General features: G+C 38.6%; 1 protein-coding gene across 1 annotated transcript in view; it reads right to left on the bottom strand.

Annotated features, from left to right (window-relative positions):
- Positions 1–21,543, bottom strand: part of SPOCK1 (SPARC (osteonectin), cwcv and kazal like domains proteoglycan 1) — a 265,333-nt gene that overhangs the window by 162,113 nt on the left and 81,677 nt on the right. Inside the window, exon 3 of the mRNA XM_064724567.1 lies at positions 19,020–19,065. Within this exon, the coding sequence (XP_064580637.1) occupies positions 19,020–19,065 (46 nt within the window). The remainder of the gene's footprint in view (positions 1–19,019; positions 19,066–21,543) is intronic.

A 21,543-nucleotide genomic window follows, 5' to 3' on the forward strand; every position in this document is an offset into this window, starting at 1 on the left:
CTATTGACCAAATTAAAGTGTTTACCACACATGCCATCTACACCTCATTCTTGGTAAAAGCTGAGGTGACACCTCAAGGGATCCAAGTGCATTTTACAGAACTGACACTCCTGGCTCCCAGGAGAGACTGCATGATAACATCTGTAAGGGGCACAGATGTGACTTCCCCATGCACAGGAGTAGGGAAAAAAAACCCCACAACAACTGGCAAATGCAAAGAAAAGCATCAAATATTGTTGGAAATATTATTTACTTCAGCAGAGTTGTATTTGATCTTATTTATCATACCATTCTGAATTGGAAGTTTGCTGACAAGGAGAAGCTCTAAATCTGGAAAGATTGTCCCCAAGGGACATTCTTGTCCCTGCTGATACAGAAATGGAGGTTCCAGTGGTTCAGCTGCCAAGCCCAGCACAGCCACAGGCTGGTTCTGACTCCAACAATCACGTTCAATCTGCCCACAGCTCCAGCCACAGCAGTTCTCCTGCAGGCAGCACGGACACTGGGGCAGTGGACAAAATTCCCAAATTTCTTTTGTGTACCAAGACAGGACTTACAGCTCTTGCTCTATTCCTTTGCAGCTATCAGCCTCAGACAGCTGAGTTTCCCTGCATGAAATATCTAAGTGCTAAAAAGTTTTCAGCAGCTCACTTTCTGACTATGAAAAAAGACTCTGACAAAACCACCTTGACTTCTTGTTGTCACTTTGTCAGTACTTAGTGCCTGACGGCTTTGATTTAGGTTCAGACACTCTCAGCAGGAAGGATGCTCAGTTCCCAACAGTGAGAACAAGGCTCCTGGGCTTTGACCAGTTTGATAATGGCCTTGCCAAACAGAACAAACATTACCCTGGCTCAGCAAACTGCTCCCAGGGATGTGTGAAGCTGGCACATCTGTTCCTTCCCTCCGGGCTGCTGGGCAGGCTCACACCTCTGGAGGCTCGGCCCTCAGAGAATGTGGAATATACAGGATAATTCAGAGCAGCTGCTAAACAGTCAGCATCCATCCTCACCCCCCAGACACCAACAGGCAAAACTGCCCAGCCAGCACAAAACGTGCTAAAATGAACACAGGCATCTGAGGAGTTGATTTCATTTTTTTTTCACATTAGTCTGTCTTTACATAAGGGGCATTTTGCTAATTGGCATGATTCAGTTAAATGAGGAGGTATTTTGAGATTAAAAAACATAGCCCAACTGTTGGGATAATGGAATGGGGAGCAGGGTCATAAGCCACAGAACTGAGGAAAGGAGCTGTCATGCTCTGGAGGTTACAGTTAAAAACTATCTTGGGAAATGAGAGGAATGAGCAAGGCAACAGTCAGTACACACAAAAACAAAGCAGCAGCATCACAAAGCAGAAATCAAAGTAATAAACACAAAATGGGGATTGACTAGGTAGAAATAATACAAAATGAGATCCCAGCATGTCAAAAAACTGCAGGCTGAATAGGAATCAAAACTGTCAAGCTGCTGCAACAAAACTAAACTCTTTTAACTGGAGTGTATTATCAGGAAAGTCTTAACTAAAGCACAGGAGATGATTATTCTGCTCTATTAAGCATTGTTGATACCCTCAGTTGGCACATGTCTCTGTCTGAGTAAAAGTCTGAACAAGATACACAGGATAAGAAGGTAAAATGAGGATAACAGTTCAAGGGGGGACAGTAAAACTGATTAAATTTTGAATATAACTTCAAAGAAAATGAGAATTCCCATTCAGATTCCAACATTGGGGAAGCAGTGGGAATTCATTCCCCACCTCCCTGGGAGAGAATATGGTGAGCAGAAAGCCAAGGCAAGAGCTTTGTTTCTGGCAAGATGGTTTCATGTTGGAGAGTTTTACAATTAGAAGAAAAGACTGAATTTCTGAATTCTGAAGAGACAGCTGGGTTATTACAGATTTTAAGTAAAAGAGCACAATGAGGAATGGGCTGATTATCCTTGAGGAGTCCATCGAGTTTGAGTGTGAACATGACCCATCCTCATTTTCCTGGTCATCTTTAGACACTCTAAGTGTGAGACAGAGGCTCTGGGGAGTGCATGAGGGACATTTACGTGTAATTCCACGCAATCAGTGTGTGGCAGTCATATTAGAAATAATTTTTCCTGTGATTGACTGTAGCAGCAAAAATTACTCCAAACTTTCAGGCAATATCTTACTTCTTTTAATTATCAAGTTTTGTTAAAATTGGTTATAATCCCATTTCAGTCCCAGTGGTACATTAAAGTAAAAACACGACCACATCTTAATATGACAAAAATGTAAGCCAAATGTCATTATATCTTTCCACAGCATACTGTAAATCTAGAGCACATTCATTTTAGATCATGTTTGGAGTGACAGTTAGGTGGAGAAGATAAAAAGAAATTTTGAGAGAAACCGTAAGGGCTGAATTTTGCAAGTGAAGGAAAAAACTAAAATAACATATTATTTTGGCTACTTTTCTATTTCTTTATGAGCAAATAAAGCAGATTGGAAAAATGATCATTCCCATCAGGAGGTTCTGAAAAGATAAAAAATAGATTAAACTGCTCTTGTCTTTTTGTTTGAATGTACAAGCAACAGAAAGCAATTTCAGTTCAGAGAGGCTGAAGGTAAACAACAGTAATCTTCAGTTTCATTTTCATTCTGGCAGGTCTCCTTGCTGATGCTTTGCCCTTAATTGCTTTTCTAGTTACCTGGTTGAGCATAACTGTGTGAGATCATATTTAAACAAACTCACTTTGTTTTCTTAACTCCTGAAGAACCAACATTTTTTTCCACCCTGGATTATGCAGTTCTGACTTCATTAAGTAAAAGGTTGACCTTTTAGAGGTTTTTTTGTTTGGCTAGGATTTTTGGTTGTGTTTTTTTTTAAACTTCACATTCTTAGCATTGCTATTTTCTGCCTCCATGTAGATATGCAATGTTTGACAGCAAGCCCTTCATTCATGATTCCCAGCTGCCCTACGGTCATGGAAGCATCTTGCTGCTCCCTGATCTTATCTTTCCCTTTCCCCTGATTATTTCTGATAGCAAAAACACCAGGTGTCCACAACTGGGGGCTGGTCTGACCTTTCTGATCACACAGCAACTCCTACAAAAAGACACTGAAAAAGCATTAATGGGAGCAATCAACTCTGCTGATGGGGAACATATCAGCACTTCACAAGTGAGAGGGATCCATTCTGAAGCAGTAAGAAAACAGATAATAGCTGGGATGGAGAGAGTCAAAAGTAGTAGAATGAAAAAAAAGGCTGAAAAGGCAGAGAAAACAGCAAAGTTCACAGAAGTCAGAAGATACTGTAAAATGCAACAGAAATTCGGAAGGAAAATGAAGCCAAAAACCAGACCCAATTTAAAAAAAAAAAAAATCAATGGATTTAAGAAAGTCTTATCCTGAGATTCAACAGGAGCTTTCAGTCTCTGAAGAAGTTCAGATGAGCCAACCATTCTGCTTTACTGCATCCTGTCTTTTATCCCAAATAACTTCATCTCCCCTTTCATCCCCTAAAAGTCTCTATATGTAATTTTCAAGTAAATAGAACCAAAAAGAATGTAAGCATCTGGGTTGAAAATCTGCCTCCACTAGGATAAACGACTGGATTCCCATTGACTACAAAGAGAGTTGGTGTTTCATCCTCAGAACATATTGAGCATGTGACCTTTAGATCCTGCAGGATTACATAGAATCAACAGTGTCAAAAAGATACCACCATTTTTTTCTTATCAATTTACAGAAAGTAGTATCTGAAGGGTACACAGAAATGCAAGGTTTTTTCATTTGAATGAAAAATTGGATAGAATTTGCATGAGCAAACTCAAAGCTTTTATGAAAGTTCACTTGGCCACATGGGACAGTGCAACGGCACGAAGCTGGAAGAGCTGAAGGAACATTGGCAGTGAATAATGATGAAGTCCCTGAAAGGATGTGGGGCAAACAGGAAGGTTTCATCCTCACTGGAAGCTTGTGGGCACTGACCAGTCCAGGGCAGGGTGAGCAGGTGGCTGAGGGAAGAAGGAAGGTGTTAAATGGCAATTGACTTCTCAGGACCTGTTCCACCAGCACCTGGAGGGGCTCCTGCTCCTCCCTTTCTGTTAGCCCAGGACTGCCTCATTACTGATTAATGAGCACTGAGCCTTGATTCCTGATTGGGTACTTGGGACCATCAAGGCGGCAGAACCTGAGAAGGATGATGGACTACCTGGGAAGAGAAGGGATGAGAATTTTGCAACTGTTTCTTTTTTTCCCCCTGAGGAGTTCTACTGAAATTAGGAGGGCAGTCCCCGTAAAGAACTGCAGAGTACACAATTCATGGAAGTCACACATGTGAACATTTAAACTAAGCGGGGGAGGAGAGGAAAAAGAAAATTTTATTATTCCAATTACATGCACATGGAGCTAAAACTCAGTTTATATGATCTCATCTCAGGTTCCCAAGAACCTGACGTTAGAGCTTGAAAACAAAACTTTATTTCAAGATTCTCAATCTAATTTCTAATGGAGTTAGGGAAGAGATTCATTCAGAGATGTGAAGGATAGATTTAACTATTAGACCATCTTGTCTCATGGTCTATGCATTGTTTAAGAAATTCCAGGAGTGGGGATTTAAATCATCTTCTATAACTTCCTATGGCTGTTTTCAATTGGTAGTTAAAGACCAGTCTTGAGAACTTTCCAGCTGGCCAGAATGAGACAAAGAGGTTGTACAGAGTCTTCAATCACAAAAGTGCTGCCCTGAGTTAAGTTTAGGTAACAGTTATTCTTTGTCACATTGATATTTCACTTGTTCACAATGCAGAAAAAAAAGTCAGTCCCTCCACATAGCACAGAATTTTCACCTTCCTTTCTTTTATTTAAATTGATTTAGGAGACTATATTCAGACTGCACAAATCAAAGCACATAAACCAAATCATCAGGGGCATCTCATGACTCAGGGAGAAATAGGTGTGCACACTGAGAACACATAAATCATAGGAGAGTGATATCCAGCATGCAAAAGGAATGATTTTGGGCACGCACAATATTTTAAAGATGCAAAACCTTTCATGATAATTCTCATGTTTTTTGTGGGTTTTTTCCATATCTATATCTACTGTTATATTTTAAGGGAATTCTTCTCTAATAAAATTCGGTAATTTAATGCACTGATGGTAATGCTGATTCAATTTTCTGCTTGCATAAATATATTCTAAACCCATATTATAAAAAATACAAAATACCACTGGCCCTAGGTGTAAAAATCTGTACTTTTAATTATCTATGTAGCCAGAATTAATGATCCAGTAATAACTCTCATTTGATTAACTGATCAATCATACTCTATCTGCACTACTATAGCATAATATAGGCATCCACTAAGAAAACATTAAAAAATAAAAGATCAATTGGGTCTGAGCATGGATTAAAGGATTATTTGACCAGATGAATGCAATGAGGCTGAAATTATTTCAAACAATGTGGAAACACCATTTGTTTCAAACATCCTCTTCTGTGAGGAAGAACTCAGGGATCTGTGGTTAAGAAGACAGCACTGAAAGGAAACATGCCCAAGTCTTCATATAAAGAAAAAGCCACTACATTTAAGGTGACATCCAGTTGTTTATCACTTCAATGGCACACAACATGAAAGTTTTCAATTCAAAGGCTTGAACTGCAGAAAGGGAAAGTTCAGGTGACAAATTTCCAGTGGTTAAAAATATCAGAATAAATTGCTGGGGAGACTGTGGACAGTTAGGAAACATCAGGAGTGATGCAGACAGGGTTGATACTGCCTTGGGGGAAGAGGTGAATTATTTAATTCCTTAAGAGTGTCTTGAGATAATGACACCATGTCATTTCCCAAGCTTTGCAAGTTTAGTGGATTGAGGAAGTGATGAACTAATTATTTATATGAAAAGATTCTGATAGGATGATATATCTACTAAAGTAAGTTTTAGCTGGATTTATAGTTTGTTCCCTGCCATTTTCATCTCTAGCAGATGAGGTGTGAAATTGCTTCAGCAGAAGGACTCAGCACATAACAGCATCAGACAGCATTTAGAAGAACAGGACTGTCAGGCTTCAGGATCGTGCTGAGCTCATCACTCCCCTCTGGATCTGCAGTTTCCTTGTTTATGCCATATTTTCTAGGGAACTGTGGAAGCCAGATCTGGTCACATGCTTATTTTTTTCATGGTTGGACTACTGACACTTTTTCAGTCTCTGCAATGAAATTGTGCCCGAGAAAACAGCACTGAATGGCAAAATTACAAAATGGGGGATGTACACACAATCCCTCTGCTTCATCTGCTTTATTTACTTTGAGAAATTCTTTCAGATCCATGACCTTATAAGCATTTGAAGAATGAGGTTGGATACCTCAGACACCACAATAAGAGAGAAGCAAGGAGCCCACAAGGTGCTGGCCACCCCTCAAACACCCTCAGCAGAGCTGATGGAGGGATCTGAGCACTGCTCTGGCTGTCATTCGAAGGGAAGGCAGAAGATGAGAAGAGGCCTCCTAATCCCCCCAAAGTGTCAGACAATTCTACCAACATCATCAACACTGCTTTTGCACCTTAGCGCTTTTATCTGAGAGGAGAAATGGCCGAAATGCACAAGCTAAGCAATTAATCAAAGCTTAAGAAGCAGCCACATTTCCCCTACTATTGCCATAATGATGCTTACATGGACAGGAAAATGTACATGATCCAAATGCCCAGTAGCCAGGTTTAGATCAGAATGACTGAAAAAGAGAAATACCCAATGAACATGTGTTTCCCATCCAAATTATGTAAGTCTCAGCCCAATTTAAATGACTGTAACTTCACCAAGGAGCCTGCACGTAGCTGAGGGCAGAATTTGACACTGATGGAATTCTGTCTTTGTGTTCTACCCCTCAGTAATCCATTTAAATCTATTTGTCATACACTCCATCCAGTTTCATAAGCTTAAAGGAATTTTTAGTACATCCTTTCCCAAAGAAAAAAGGATGCAAAGGAATTAATGAATTTAGAGTTAATGCCCAACTTTATTTGTTAAGACAGGAAAATTATATTATAATTCATTAAAATAAAATCCATTCACCACACATATCCAACCCTAGGCTCTTTATGTGTCAGAGATGTCACCTAAATTCACACCATTTGGTGGAAAATAAATGCTACTAAGTTTTATTAAAACACTTGTTAAACCACATCTACCCTAATTGAAATACAAGAAAAAACATTGTAATTACCTCCCTACTACAGACCCTACAAAGATTTTAATGAACTTTTTTATTTAGTCAGCATACCAAAAATTAATTTCTCAACTAAGTATTCTTATCATTGAGGAAACTGCTGATTTACATAATAATGGTCTCTCATAATTATTTAGTGCTTTAAAAAAATCAAGCTTGTAAATATTTCAGACTCTAGTTTTTAATAGTTTCCTTTTGAAACCTCTTGTGCCAATGTACTGGACAAACACATGGAGGGAAATAGTGAAATAGAATTTAACATAGACATCCCTAAAACAAATAAAATTGTTCACAAAAACATCTTTGTTCCAGATGTATCTTTAATTTTTCACTCCTTGCCTTCTCCACCACACAAAAAGCTCTATTTCCATCTCGTACTACCTTGCTCCAGCAACCTCCTAAAACCACAACCCCCCTTTCACTGAATACTAACTAAAGTGAGATAAAAACTTCATTATCCTAAAGGTGTAAATGGTATGGATTCAATATTTTAATTAAAAAAATAAAAATAATTGAAAACCTGTACAGAGATCACAGAATTCCTGTTATTTCAGAAAAGCAAGCAAGAGACTCTTTTCTCTCTACTAGATTCACGAAAAATACAGCACACTAACAGGCAGGCAAAAATCAGCCCTGCCAGGGGACTGCCACACAAAAAATGCATTATTAATCCACATGATCCTGTTTCAAAGCATTCAACATCATCTTCTGCATACTTTATTTTTGCTTCTCTCAGCTTTCTCCTTCTTCCTCATCCTTTCCCAAATCAAAAAAAAAAAAAAAAACAGTAAAAGGGACACTAGCACAAGTTTCCAGCTCCTGAAGCCTTTATATTCCAACATATATTCCTTTTCCCACTGAAACTGGGTAATTTTCAAATACTCTGGCAGAGTATGACACAAGGGCTGAGGAGTGTGTTCCAGGAGAACCTTTCTGCTTAAGGGACACTTGTCATGGTTATTTAATTCCACACATTTCCTCCAAGGTCTTGTCTTCATTTGAAAGCCTGGCAGAATTAGTTGTTCTTTAATATTTCAGAAAATGGGGATAAAGCAATTTCCAAATATCTTATGTATAACTCACATGAGCTGTGTCCCAGTTGAGATCAGTGCCCAGAAGAGGCCCTGTGTGCATCTTGTCTGCACCTGGTCCCATCCAGTTTTAGCCCACTGGAGGTTAATTAGGCTCAGCCAAACCTCAGAGTGGCTTCCTAATCTGAACCACACACAAAAGGAACAACCACCTCCAGCTTTTGGGTAACTGTGCAGGTGAGAAAAGTTAAGCAACTACATCCTTTCTTTAAATCTGCAGCCTGTGAAGTTAACTTGTTGCATTTTTATAAAAGCCATAAATATAGCCCTGGAGAGCATTCCTCCTCCTGGGCTCTCTGCTTCCTCTAGACAGGTGGTCTCTCTCTCCTCTTTCATCTCCAACCTTTATTTCTTTTCCTGTCTTAAAAAATGAAGTACCTGACTGACTGACACGAACAGGCCTATTTCCAAATCATATCAACACCTTCATCTGCCAAAAAAGTTCCTCTTCAATGCAATTTCCAAGGCAGAGCTCTCCACACCGGGTGCCTGCCACAGTTCCATACATCAAGCATCCTGCTCACAAATGCACCACATGACACTAACAGGGAACACAACTTCCCCTACAAAATCAAGGGAGAGCAAAGTAATAGAAACTGAAAGAAGATAAAATGTTTCATAGGTAGTGGAACACCAGCTGATAGCAATTTCTCTTTCAAGCCACAGTATACTTAATTTATTTATAGGCATTGGGAAAAATGTTATTGCCACAGCTCTGTGTAGGAAAATACACTACAAGTGCCACTTCATGAAAAAGCAGCTTAGAAGTAGAAACAGAAGGAAAATGAATAATGTTTCCCTAAATATCAAGTCTTATTTCTTGCAATAGAATAATGATGAAGCCAGGAGCTATGTCAGGCAATTAGGAGGGGGAACAATTAAGCACAGCCTATGGCCAGCACACAGCAATGTCATATTTAGGAGTTCTATTGATGAAGTATCTAAAGATGAAAAACATAACTCATTGTCTTTATGTCTAAACTATCACAAATATATTTATGTTTCTGACACTGGGATATATAATTCACATTAATATCCTGCTAGTATTTTTCAAACAGACTTGTGCTTTTTGTGACTCTACTTGAACCTGGCTTTTCATGGTTTTGCTTTTATCTTCTTTGGGATAGCTAAACATAATCTGGATTTCGAGGATAAATAAATCCATTGGGTTAGACTGAATTAACTATAACCATATGCTAGAGTTGAGAACAGGATTAACAAAATCATGGCTACTGGATTTCTTTTAGCTAACACTGAGTCCTTAGGCAGCTTTATGTCCACTGAGAGAGAACCAGACATTTTTTGTTAGATGCCTGTGTTTAACACTATGATGTGCAGAGGTTCTTCCCTTTCGGTTTTGCAGACTTCTGGTTATGTCAGTAAGCTTTCACTGGATTTAAATATGAAAGGTCATTCAAAAGGCCCCACTGAAGAGAGAAACAAGCCTCAATCCTGGAGCCCTTCCAGCAAAGATACATTTGCTCTTAGAGAATATGTGTCTCTTCTAAGGAATTTTAAACCCCAGCAGTTAAATTAAGGATAAACTCCATGAACACACAGATAGATCATATAAAAATAATTACAATGATGCTCACTTACACTGCATTAAAGGTGGCTGTAATGTGCAATGATCCCTAGGATTGCTCTACTGTACATCCAGTTACCACAGAGTTCTGTTTACTTGTTACAGATAAGATGGGAAGTGAGAGATTGATTTGATTGCTCAGTATATAAATTAAAGCTATCCCAGGAGTAGAACATACTTATATTGCAGGTTTTATTGTACTGCCTTGCCTTGTGATTAAAGTGAATCTAACACTTCCACATTTTGGGCAGTGCAAGGATGTACATCCAAAAGGAAACAGTGCTGCTACTGATCTTCCCTGGGTAAAACAGAATAAACCCTCAAACAGACCTTCCAAGGAGAACAGCAGATATAAAATTTCAGTCTTCAGATTTCCTGTCCTTGCACTTCAAAGAAATATATGTAAATTTGACAAGCCTTTCAAAGCTGTTGGCAATAACTGCTAAACACAAACAGGTGTTGATGCTGAAGTCCATGGATATATTACAACCAGAGGACTCAGAGAGAAAAGACAGAATGAGATCAAATGACTAAACAACACTTGCCAAACTAACTTTCAACATACTATGCTTAAGGAATTTTTTAGTGCAGAACAGCACCAGAATATATTTGAAAATTTCCTTTATTCATCTTGCCATTGACTGCTTAACATCAGCAGTTTGGAGTTTAAAGTAACCTTCCAAATGACCAAGGCTGCAAAGCCAGAATGCAAACAATCATATTAGAGAAGAAATAATATTATTTCATGCAAATATGTTTAATTTGAAGCATTGAGAAGAGGAAGTAAGATGGCTGTGATTCACTTAGTGCTTTGATGACTTGGGCAGTTAGGTTTACAGCAGAGGGAGACTTAATTCCTAAATACATAGGTATCATCACATCTTAGCTCATGAATTGAAAAAGAACAGGTAATGGATTTTTCACCCAGATCTTTAGCCTTAGGGTTAAATCACAACAAACAACTACTAACACCAAGTACTACATTCCTGGAAATGCTCCTGACTGTGAGAAAGCAAGAGAGAGGGAGAAGCAGTCACAGAGAATGGGCCTCCTTTTGCCAGTCCCTGTTTACATTCACAGAGCTCTGCAAGCCCATGACAGCCATGCTTAGTGCCTATCTTGCACTTTATGAACATTACTCACTTAAAATAAAAACCTATATTTTTGCAGGTGGTGCCAAAACATCTGTCAAGGATATTGGTTCATTCATTTTTTATTCTTTGCTTTGACTGGAAATTTATTTTAAGAAATACTTCCTTCAGCATTTCTTCTGCGATTTCAATGGAATTAGCTGGTTTTCATTAATCAAATACAATCACAGAGTCACAGTGCTAGAATGGCAGTTCTGGGAACGATGCTGGTTCCATTCCCCCTCTCCATTGTAGACCAGCTACCCCTGGGTCATTATCTGCAAGACATTTGTCTAACATGTTCCAGAGCACCTTGAAGAGAGTCTTGACATTCTCTTTAAAATATTTCCCCCAACACTTAAATATTGCTGCCACTATGAAGGCTAATATTAATTTTCTTTGCTGCAGTGTAAAATTACTCTCCCTTGTTATATCCAGAATGGATGTAGAATCAGCCCTCCACCTGCAGTTAATTTTAAGTATTTGGAATCAGTATTTGTGCACTGTTTTGCTTTTTTGTGCTTTGTTTTGGTTTGCCGTTTTGTTGGTTTGCTCCTCTCCTTCATTCCTTCTTCACAGAGGATATTTTCTGCAACTCTGATCATCCCTGTTTTACATTTCTCTGGGTCCTTTCCAATTGATTCCCAGTACCCAAGAATCCTGGTACTCAAATGTGGGCAATGTATTCCAGCCAAGGTCTTACTGGCACTGCTTAGAGCTGAAGGATTACTCATGGTCACATATGCCAGTGCAACATTTGCCTTTTTTTGCAGCAGAATGACATTGTTGACTCATGTTCTATTTGTAATCCAGTATAATCCCCTAGCCCTTTGCTCCAAATTTATTACTCATTGGTTTTCATCCTGTTCTGTGCAGATGATTGTTCTTAGATAAGAACTTTGCATCTGCCTAGACTAAATTTACCCTTTGTTTTCAGAATATTTCTTAAATTTCTTAAGGTGACAATTTTATTTCTGTGCCACATTTAATAGGCAGCCTAATTTCAACATCTATAGTTTAATTAAAATGGTAAATAACAGTAAATGTTAAAAAGTGGGAAATAATACTGGACCCAAAAAACATCACAGAGACCTCTACTCAATTTATCCTCCCAGCCTGACACCAGTGACAGCTACTACCAGAACACAGTCTTCCAACTGATTTTGTATCCACCCAAGACTTATTTCTTTTAGACAGCACTTCTTTAACTTGCTTATAAGGCAGTAATGGAAACCAATGTCAAAAACCTTATAAAGTCAAGATATGTGATGCTGCAAGCTTATCCCCGAGTCTCAAGGCCTGTAATTGTCACAGAAAAAAACTGAGCTTAGTTTGGCATCGATGTCAGTTTTATTCACCCCCTTATCTTATTGATGCTAACAAATATTTGCTTTAATAGTTATCCTAGTGTGGAAGGTTTTTTTTTCCCCAAGATTTTAGGTTTAACTCACAGGATACATTTTCCCATTTTCTTCCTTTCCTTAATGAAAAAAAAAACCAACAAAAAAAACCCAACAATGTTCCTTGTCTGTTCCCAATCTTGTACAATTTCATTACTTTTCAAGGATAACTTTAAGCATCTCTAAAATTATTTCAGCTGATTCCCTTAAACCATAGATCAATTCCAGCTGATTTGCAGATATCTAATTTACCCAAGCCTCTCCTTTCCCTCATCCAGGATCTTACATTCCAAATGAAGATATCAACCATTCCACCTGGTCTCAGCAGCCCTTTTATGTGAAAGCCAGAGCAAAGCCAGGTACCAAAGCTTTGGCCTTCTCAGCAGTGCCTGTACAGGAGCATCTCTCTCCACTGAGCCTCATTCTTCTTGATCTCCTTTTCTTGCTTCTAATACACCTGTAAAAATTGCTATTCCTGAATTCTAGCTCACACATCTTTTTTTGTACTTGACTTTCTGGGTTGGGGCTACCATTCTTAAGAGTCCACTTATCTGTACTTTCTGTAGGCAACCTTTTGTCACTACAGTCATTAAGGGTCTTGTCATTAGCCAGGCTCTTGCTTTTGGATAATTCATGTTTGTGCTTCCTACATTGAGAAAATGCTAATTATCCCTGTTTTTCTTCCTCTAATTCTTAGTTTACTTAAATCAATATTTGAAACAACTTGTCTTTATTTTGATCTTTTTCCCTTTCTAAAAATTCTTCATTATGCATTTATGGCCATTGCCACTCTGCCTTCTACTTTTATTCTCCACAGGAGTTCCTGTTTTTCAGCTAGAACCAAATGACAGTAATCATCCATTAAGTGACAAGTATATAAACATGTTTAAATACTGTTCAAACTATTATTCTGACTGGATAGTGATTCAAGGGTCACTCTGGCATGCAGATTCTATACCATCCAAAATTTCAGTCAAATAACATTCAAAGCTGGAGACTTTGCCCCTCATTGGTTTGGCCTTCTTAAATCAGAATACAAACCAAAGCTGTTTGGCTAAGGAAGGAAGATTTACAGGTCTGTATTTTACAAATATCATTTTTAAAAGTCTAGGTAGGTTACCAAAACTGACTTCCTAGATCCTGAACTGAAGCACAGGGAAGGAGACCTCTGCTCCCTGAGAGATGCCAAAGACAGCAGGGTTGGGTTTTGTGATATTCCCCCAAAATTCCCTTATTTCAATGGAAGCTGGCTGAGCATGGGGAGGGCATGAATTTCCATTTGAAAATCATGTCTGCTTCACAGTCAATGAAGTAAGAGATATTAAAAGCAAGCCAGCACCATTATTGACAAAACTAACAAGTGCTCCCCAAGTGCTAATAAAATTCCAGCCAAGCAGCCTATTGATCACTGCCTCTGCTCAAAGCCCATCAGCCATAATGCAATCACACACAAGGACCCCAGCCTGTCACTCCCTGTGCCATATTTAATGACAAAATTGGTTGCTTACAAGCTTATAAGGAATTTAGTATTACACTTCTAGCATGCAGAAAGAACCACGTGCATCTGCCTGGAGATGAGCAGCCATATGTGCTTGAAATGCATTTGATGGGAGACAGTATATTTCATGTGCTGCATATCCCAGCTATTGTTTTTTGGTTGATTCAGTTAACATGTTCTAAAATTGGACTGATTTACTGAAGATTTGCAAACATAATTCATGTGCACTTGCACTATGAATAAGCCTCTAAAACTAATTCAAGCACAGTCAAAAAATAAATTGCAAAATAAGTTATTCAATTGAAATCTGCCATCTGAGGCACTGTAATAGAAAACATTTATTATAAAACTAACATATATTTGTGGCTAGAGATGTGTTCAGTACTAAACATCTCTTTGTGAGGAATTTATTCAGGCTTTTCTGAAAGAACATCTTAACTGGGCTAACAGAAAATTACATGTTCAAAAATAATTGCAGGTTCTATGATTTTCATCCTGCATCTCAGGCTTCCAATTTTCACTCCTTTTGTTTTAGAAGGCTTATGAATTTTAGGCGAACTTCTTTTTCTGCACAGCTGCAGAAGCCCATTTCTGGAGTCTGGATTTGTGATTTAAACACTGGAAAGACACAGGTTGGATGTGATGCACAAGGAGAGGAAGCACTGATACCAACATATTCATTTTGAAATGTAATGCTCTAAATTTGGTAAATTCACAGGGCTGCTGGGCTGTGAAAGTCATAGGCTATGCTACACTGGAGGCCTCAGTCCACTCAAAAGCAATGTTTCCTCTTCAAAAGTGAGGGTATTTTGCTAGTTCAGCCTTTCATTAGTGCTCAAGGGGAGCTCTTTGAAATGAGAACATGTCTGTAATTAATAATGATAGTCAAGACTAAATGAGTGTGTCTGACATTAGAGTCAGTCATTGATAGGTCCAATTCAGGCAGATAAAGGTTTTCACACAATACACTGGAATAAGGAGTCTGAAGTTTTAATTTTTTTTTGTATTCCCTCCTCTCCAAGGGCAGATAATGAAAGCCCTGAGAAGGAACATCCCTGTCCAGATTTCTCAGTTACTGGGGAAGAGGATTGGGAATAGAAGTGAAAAGAAAGACAAAGGCTGGAAGACAAGGGGGAAAGGTCAGACTGTTTCTAATCAAGAGCTTTTTTTTCCCTGAAACTTGGAGCATTTGGTATTGCTACCACCAGCACTGGGTAAAATTGTACCCTGTTTGCAGCCAGTCCCTGTGCCTCAGCACTGAAGGTGGAGCTGAGGGAGGGGACTCAGGCCAGCTCCATCCACTGCAATCTGTCACAATCCAAATGGGAAGGGGGAAACTGGCACCTCCTTGAACAGAAAATTCCACAGTTCAGTGGATGGTTTTAAACACATATTTGGGGAAAAACATCAGCACCACCACAGAATCACATTTTTACCCCTCTTACTGCATCCTTCTAGAGATGTGTTATTAATAATAATGGCAGCTCAATGTCTTAAAGGTGTTTTGATTCAGAGCTCATGCATCTGCAATACAAAGTACACCCCATTACTTCCACAGTTTCTCTGTTCTGGGCAAAGATGCTTTTAAAAAGTCATGTGAAAACTGGACACCATTCCAAACTGCTTCCAGCAATTTTAGGGGTGGCTTCTAGCAGACTTTTTCAGTAACTTAAACTTCTTGTTTTTATTTAACAGTTTTCAATTAACAGAATTCATAAAGTCTTAATGAGGTCATTTTCTGGCAAGTCTGAATAGGTGCTGAATATGAGACATTTCAAAATCTCTCACTTGAATGATGCTAAAGTTTTCCCCTATTCCCTCTTTTCTTTCTCCAAAGTGGATGAAGAAGACTAGGAAAGTATGCCAGGTTAGCTGTCAAGCTCCTTAAGAACTCCCAAATGACCTTGTCAGGAAAAAACCCCAACTCTTTGATTCATATTTCAAAATCCTGACTACCTGCCCCTTCTGCTCTTCTGCTTTCTTGCTTCTGTTACTGCGACAGAATCAAGTTCAATATTAATGACCAGCAATCATTTCCAGGCTGCAAACTCTGCTGCCTTCTGCAGTCCAAGTGCCTCGTTAGCTCAGCTCTGTCAGTACATCCTTACTTTTGTATTGGTTTCTGCTGGGTTAAAGATGAATATAAAGCTGGGCTGGTAGCTCAGCTGAAAAAAAACCCCTCTGATAACTCAAGTGCCCTCTGAGTTGCAGTTTGAACCACTCAAGTTGACTTCCCTTGAACAGGTTTGTTATCAAACACCTCGTGTCACTCCCTAGAGGTTTCAGTGAAAGCCATGAATGCTTTTTTTACAAAACAAGGAATTTCTTTTCTTGAGACAAACACTCAGGTATTTCTCTCCACACTGCAAACAGAAAGCAGACAGCTTGATTACGCTGTTATTGTTTTTCAATGCATAATTAAATAATTCATCCTGCTGAATAAAGCCAGCTTTTTGTTAGAAAAGAATACAGAGTTGGTTGGATGCAGCAGACTTCTTTAAGAGATGCAAATGAAGTACAAGCCTGGAAGCAGAACTCTGCTGATTTTCAAAACCTCTGATCACTGTTGGTTTTTAAATCTGTTAAACCTGTGGAATGCTCCCCTACCTTTGTGAGATCCCTCTGGCAGGTACTTCCTGCCTTCAGTTACTTCCAACCCTGCCCTCCCAGCTCTTCCAGCCTGGTTCTGGCATAAGTCTGGCTCCACATGAAGACTTCACAATTAAAATATTCAAGCAGGATTTTAGATTTAGAATTGAGAAGTAGAATTTTAATATTAAAAACTTGTCAACCTGTCCCAAAAAGTTAGTGTTTGCAAAAAGAGATTTAGCTTGATAACACCACACTTAGATTTTCTATAAAATCCCAAATCTGTTTTCATTCACCGACTGGAGAAGGTTTTTCTCTTCAGTAACTAGGAAGAATTTTGGTCCTGTGAGGTTAAAAGAAGCCTTTGAGATAGCTCTCAAAATAACAATTGTGTGGTGAGAACATAGACCTGCTAGTGAATTCACAGGAGCAAGCGAGGGCTCCTCACCACAGGATCTGCACAAGCTCTCTGGATATCAGAATCCCAAAAATACAAAATGAAAGTTTTTCTATCTTCAAAGCCATACAAGAGACTAAGGGACATTTAAACTCCCCAAAGTGAAACAGAACAACATGGGGAAAATACCAGGGCAAGGAAAATGGAAAAAGAAAAACAGATTAAACAATTGTCTTGCAGCTCATGCTGCATAAAAGAGCTGGGACAAATTCTTCTGACTGTTCTTTTTCCTCTCTGTGGAAAATTACAGAAATTAAAGCTTTGGTGGGAACATCTGGGAAAGATAAAGCTTCCCTTCCTTCCTTCCTTCATCTCAGCAGTTTCTATTTTAATACAACTCCCTCTATACATACATAAATATATCATGTATACATTTACACCCATATACATACCTATATGCAAATATAAACTGAGGATTAGTCTTGTCAGCATCTGACTCATAGGGCCCAAAGCAGCAGCATGTGATTTCTCTTCATTTTTTGGGTGACAACACTGGGATCAATGCCTAAAGACTCACATGCTCTGTGTATATGTAACTAAACTAATCAACAGTTTTCAAACAATAATTTTTTTTGATAATAAATCTCTTTAGAAATGTTTGAGTGGCTATTTTTAACATTGTAGACAGGGCGAGTTCTGCCACAACCAAGCGTAGTGACCTCTGTCAAAAAGAATGATCTATTGGCCAAATAAAACCCATTTGTAAGATTTCAGTGAGAAGAAAGCAGTGCACAGTTCTTTGTGCAGGGCAGAGCACCCTGCTCAGACTGCACCCACAGTCTGCATTCTGTCTCCTGAGCAGAGACATCCACAGTGTCAGAGAAACTCTGCCCTGAAAGAGAAATGATCCTTTTCTTTACAAAGAGACAGAAATCTTAGCAGACATCTGACATATCCCTTCAAGGTATCCATGTGTGACTTTAGATTCTCTACAAGCATTCCTGCTTTTGCCCAGAGTCAGACATCTCAGTAACACAATATACAGGATAGTTTTAAAGCATGTCAGTTCAAAATCTCCCTGCAATACTTTGCCAGGATTTACCTTTTTGTTTTTTCTCTTGGGAAAACAGAGGGTCACAAGGCCTCCAAAAGTGGTAGGAGCATAAGTTGTATTTGAAGTCAATAGGATTTGTAATCCTAAATCCCTCGAATGCCTTTGAAAACCTCTGTGGATATGTGTCTTGACAAAAGCATCAACTTTGCCTTTCCTTTGACACTGAAGTTTCATTTCCCTAAAGACAGAGAATCTACACTCCTAAGCTCTAACCCCAAAGATATTCCTGTGAGCTACAGACAATACAAGGAACATGCCTGGCAATGAAATATAGAAATAGACACAAAGTGAAATTTTCAAAAGCACCTTCAAAGACTTCAAGTAAGTATTTTCTTCTTAAACACTTGAGTAATTTTGAATTTCTTTTTCCTAGTATGGCTGTTGTATCCAGTGCTATCCTGGACACAATGAGAATGGTTTTTTTTGGGGTATTTTTCCTCTCCTTTAGTGGCTGACCTTGAAATATTTGAGGTACTGCCATAACTTAAACACTCACCAAGACAAAGTGCAAAATATCGTTTACAAAACCTGCATCTGAAAGAGCAGCATATACACAGCACCATTTCCCTTTTAAAATCAGCCCTGAAATCCATGCATTACAGCTGATTTCAAAGAACTGGCCCCTTGAGTGTTAGAAAATGCAGTGGTTACATTTACAACATTAATTTAGCAAAGCCTTTAACATGAAAGAAAATGAACGTGAAGATCCCTGTTTTAAATTGCATGTTAAACTAAGATTCATGGTTACAGAGAATCTCTCTGAGCACACATTTCATCATTGAACAGCAAGTGGAATGGATGGGGATTTAAAAACATGGTGAAAAAATAGCGAGATGAGTCAAACTCTTCTACATAAACCACCTCAAGCTGTGACTAAATTGGGAAGGAGATGTAAATATGAATATAGCTCTTCACTAATGCATGGGACAGACAGAGGAAGGGAGGCATAAAGCATATGGGGATATCACAAAATAGCAGAAGACAACCACAAAATGTGTACTGAGTTTACCTTGATCAAACGGCTTGTTTGGATTCCAGTTTCTGAAATAATCATCCTAAATAGGGATAAAAAAAGGAAAAAAAAAAAGAATTAGTATTTTCAGTACTATTTTACACAACTAAATGAATCAACTTTTTGATTCTAACAGATTTAGCTGCAATAAGATAACACTATCAACATGTTGTGTCCTAGAGAGTAGTAAATGCAGGTTGGAAATTAAAGAATAAAAGGTCCTTGGATTCAGCACCTTGAATTTTTCTTCTGGATTGTTTTTGAAAGCATGCCCACTATTAAATATTTTTTAATAACTCTGTATGATTTCATGATGGGCTACAGTCTATGAAAAGAAAGAACACAGTGTTCAGGTAGTATAACATGATCCACACCATCCTGGGGTAGTGAAAGATCAGCAGAGTAAATTCAAAGTTACATCCTCACATGTAAATAACACCATTGTGAACGTATAGAAATACAGGAGTAATACTGCAAACATTACATCTAAATAGTACAACAACTTCCAGGAGCACTTACAGTGAATATTTTTGTCACTGTTCCACTACTCAACTTTGAAAATTTTACAAAATCTGATGTAAAGACATCATTGTGCTATGAGTGTTGTGGTTCTGTTTTACACAATTCTCACTGGATTTTACACTGGAGAAATCAGAGACTGTCAGAGTGCTTGGCCAAATAATGATTGTTGCAAACAAGCCTCTCTCCAGAAAGAATGGAAAACTGCATATATTGGATCAATCTGTATTCTGTGTACTTAGCAAATATTTATCTGAAGGCAGAGTTTCCCTGCTTCAGAGTGCCATCAGCCCTAGTGCTGAAGAACTGGGAGTTAAGCCCAGCTGATATATCAGTTTCAGCACACTCTGTGTATCTCACTTGTGTCCTCTTTCAGAGGGCGTGATAACACCAGAATTATCTATTTGAGATAGGGAAGCATAGAAAATTTCTACAGCACTGTCATATTTTTCTGCATATTAATCTTTGTTTCCTTTTTAATATATCCAGTATTCTATATTCATTTCCAGAGGGAGGCCACTAAAGAGATGTATTCATCAAGCAGTCCAGAATGACACCGAGATTTCTTTTTCCTGCCAGGATGGTAACTAAAAACCCATCTGTGTGAATAAGAGACCTAAATTATTTCTTCCATAGGGCTACATTTGCCATTTATCTCCAGTAAACTGAATTTCACACACTCTCATGCTATCCAGCTCACCCTGACCTGGAATATTTTGGAGACTTGGAAGTCAGCATGACTTTATGGGGTCAGAGCAGGCTGTTACAGGAGTGAGGACTCCACAGCCTCAGTGAGCACCATGAGATGCCCTCCATGCTCTTTCCAGAACACTGTGGACAGGATTGTTCTGGAGCAGGCAATCATGGCCAAATGCTGGGTTACATCAAATTATTCTGCATGACTAGCAGAAGGAAATGTATATTTTTTTTAACCAATAAGCTCATGCTCAGTGTCATACTGACTTCATGGACAGTGATAATGTTCCTCAATAACAGCAAAGACTGTTACCCATAATTTATTTCAAATCCATCAAAAGTATCCTTTTTTTTTTTTTCTTCACAAGTACAGGGTTTGGCACCAGAAATAGAATCACAGGCTTGCCTTTGAATTTCACAGCTTTGCTAATACAAAACCCCCTCATGGTTATACAATGCTTTGTAACTGATGATGATGTACTGCTAAATTCACCAGGCATTAATCACTTTTCAGAATGTGTTGGATTTTCAGCTTTTATAGAGGAATTTTTTTCAGCAACGAAATATTCTTTTTTTTGCCTTCTTAAATATTTTGCAAGGTGTTGCTTTGCTGCTGGGTTTTCAGCATCAGAAACTGTTAAATAATTCAACTCCCAGCAAGGATTTCTTATGCTGGTGGCATATGGAACCAGTTTTGAAATAAGGATTGGAATGGGGGTTTATCTCAATTTCAGTGTCAAAGGAATATTTTACAAAAAAATGCACCTTCCTCAAAAAAAACCCTACAACACAGCAATCTCTTCTGTAGATCTATTATTCCTCCTCTTCTCCTTCATGCAGGCCTGTTTAGTATTCCATTTTGAAAACTGAAATTATGTTTATTTTAGAATGTGCCTGAAACCACAGTGTGATAACATAGAAAATACAGGGGAAAAAAACCCTAAAAGGTGGAATGGAGAAAACCTTTGAGATTTTCAATATATAAACCCCATTATTATTTATAGGAGTAAATAATGACTATACATACATTAGAGCAATACAGTCAATAGCAGTTCAAAATAACTTCTGCAAGTTGGACAACTGTCCTGGTTTCAGCTGGGATAGAATTAATTTTCCTCTTAGCAGCTGGTACAGCACTGATTTGGGATGGGAATAATGTTGATAACACACTGATGTTTTAGTTGCTGCTGAGGAGTGTTTACTCCAAGCCAAAGACTTTCCAGTTTCCCAGGTTTTTGCAGAGAGGAGCCAGGAGGAAGAATGGCCAGGATAAGTGCTCCAAACTGGCCAAAGGGATATTCCACAC

The sequence above is a fragment of the Zonotrichia leucophrys genome, chromosome 13 (genome assembly GCF_028769735.1).
Source record: "Zonotrichia leucophrys gambelii isolate GWCS_2022_RI chromosome 13, RI_Zleu_2.0, whole genome shotgun sequence".
NCBI classification, from domain to species: domain Eukaryota; kingdom Metazoa; phylum Chordata; class Aves; order Passeriformes; family Passerellidae; genus Zonotrichia; species Zonotrichia leucophrys.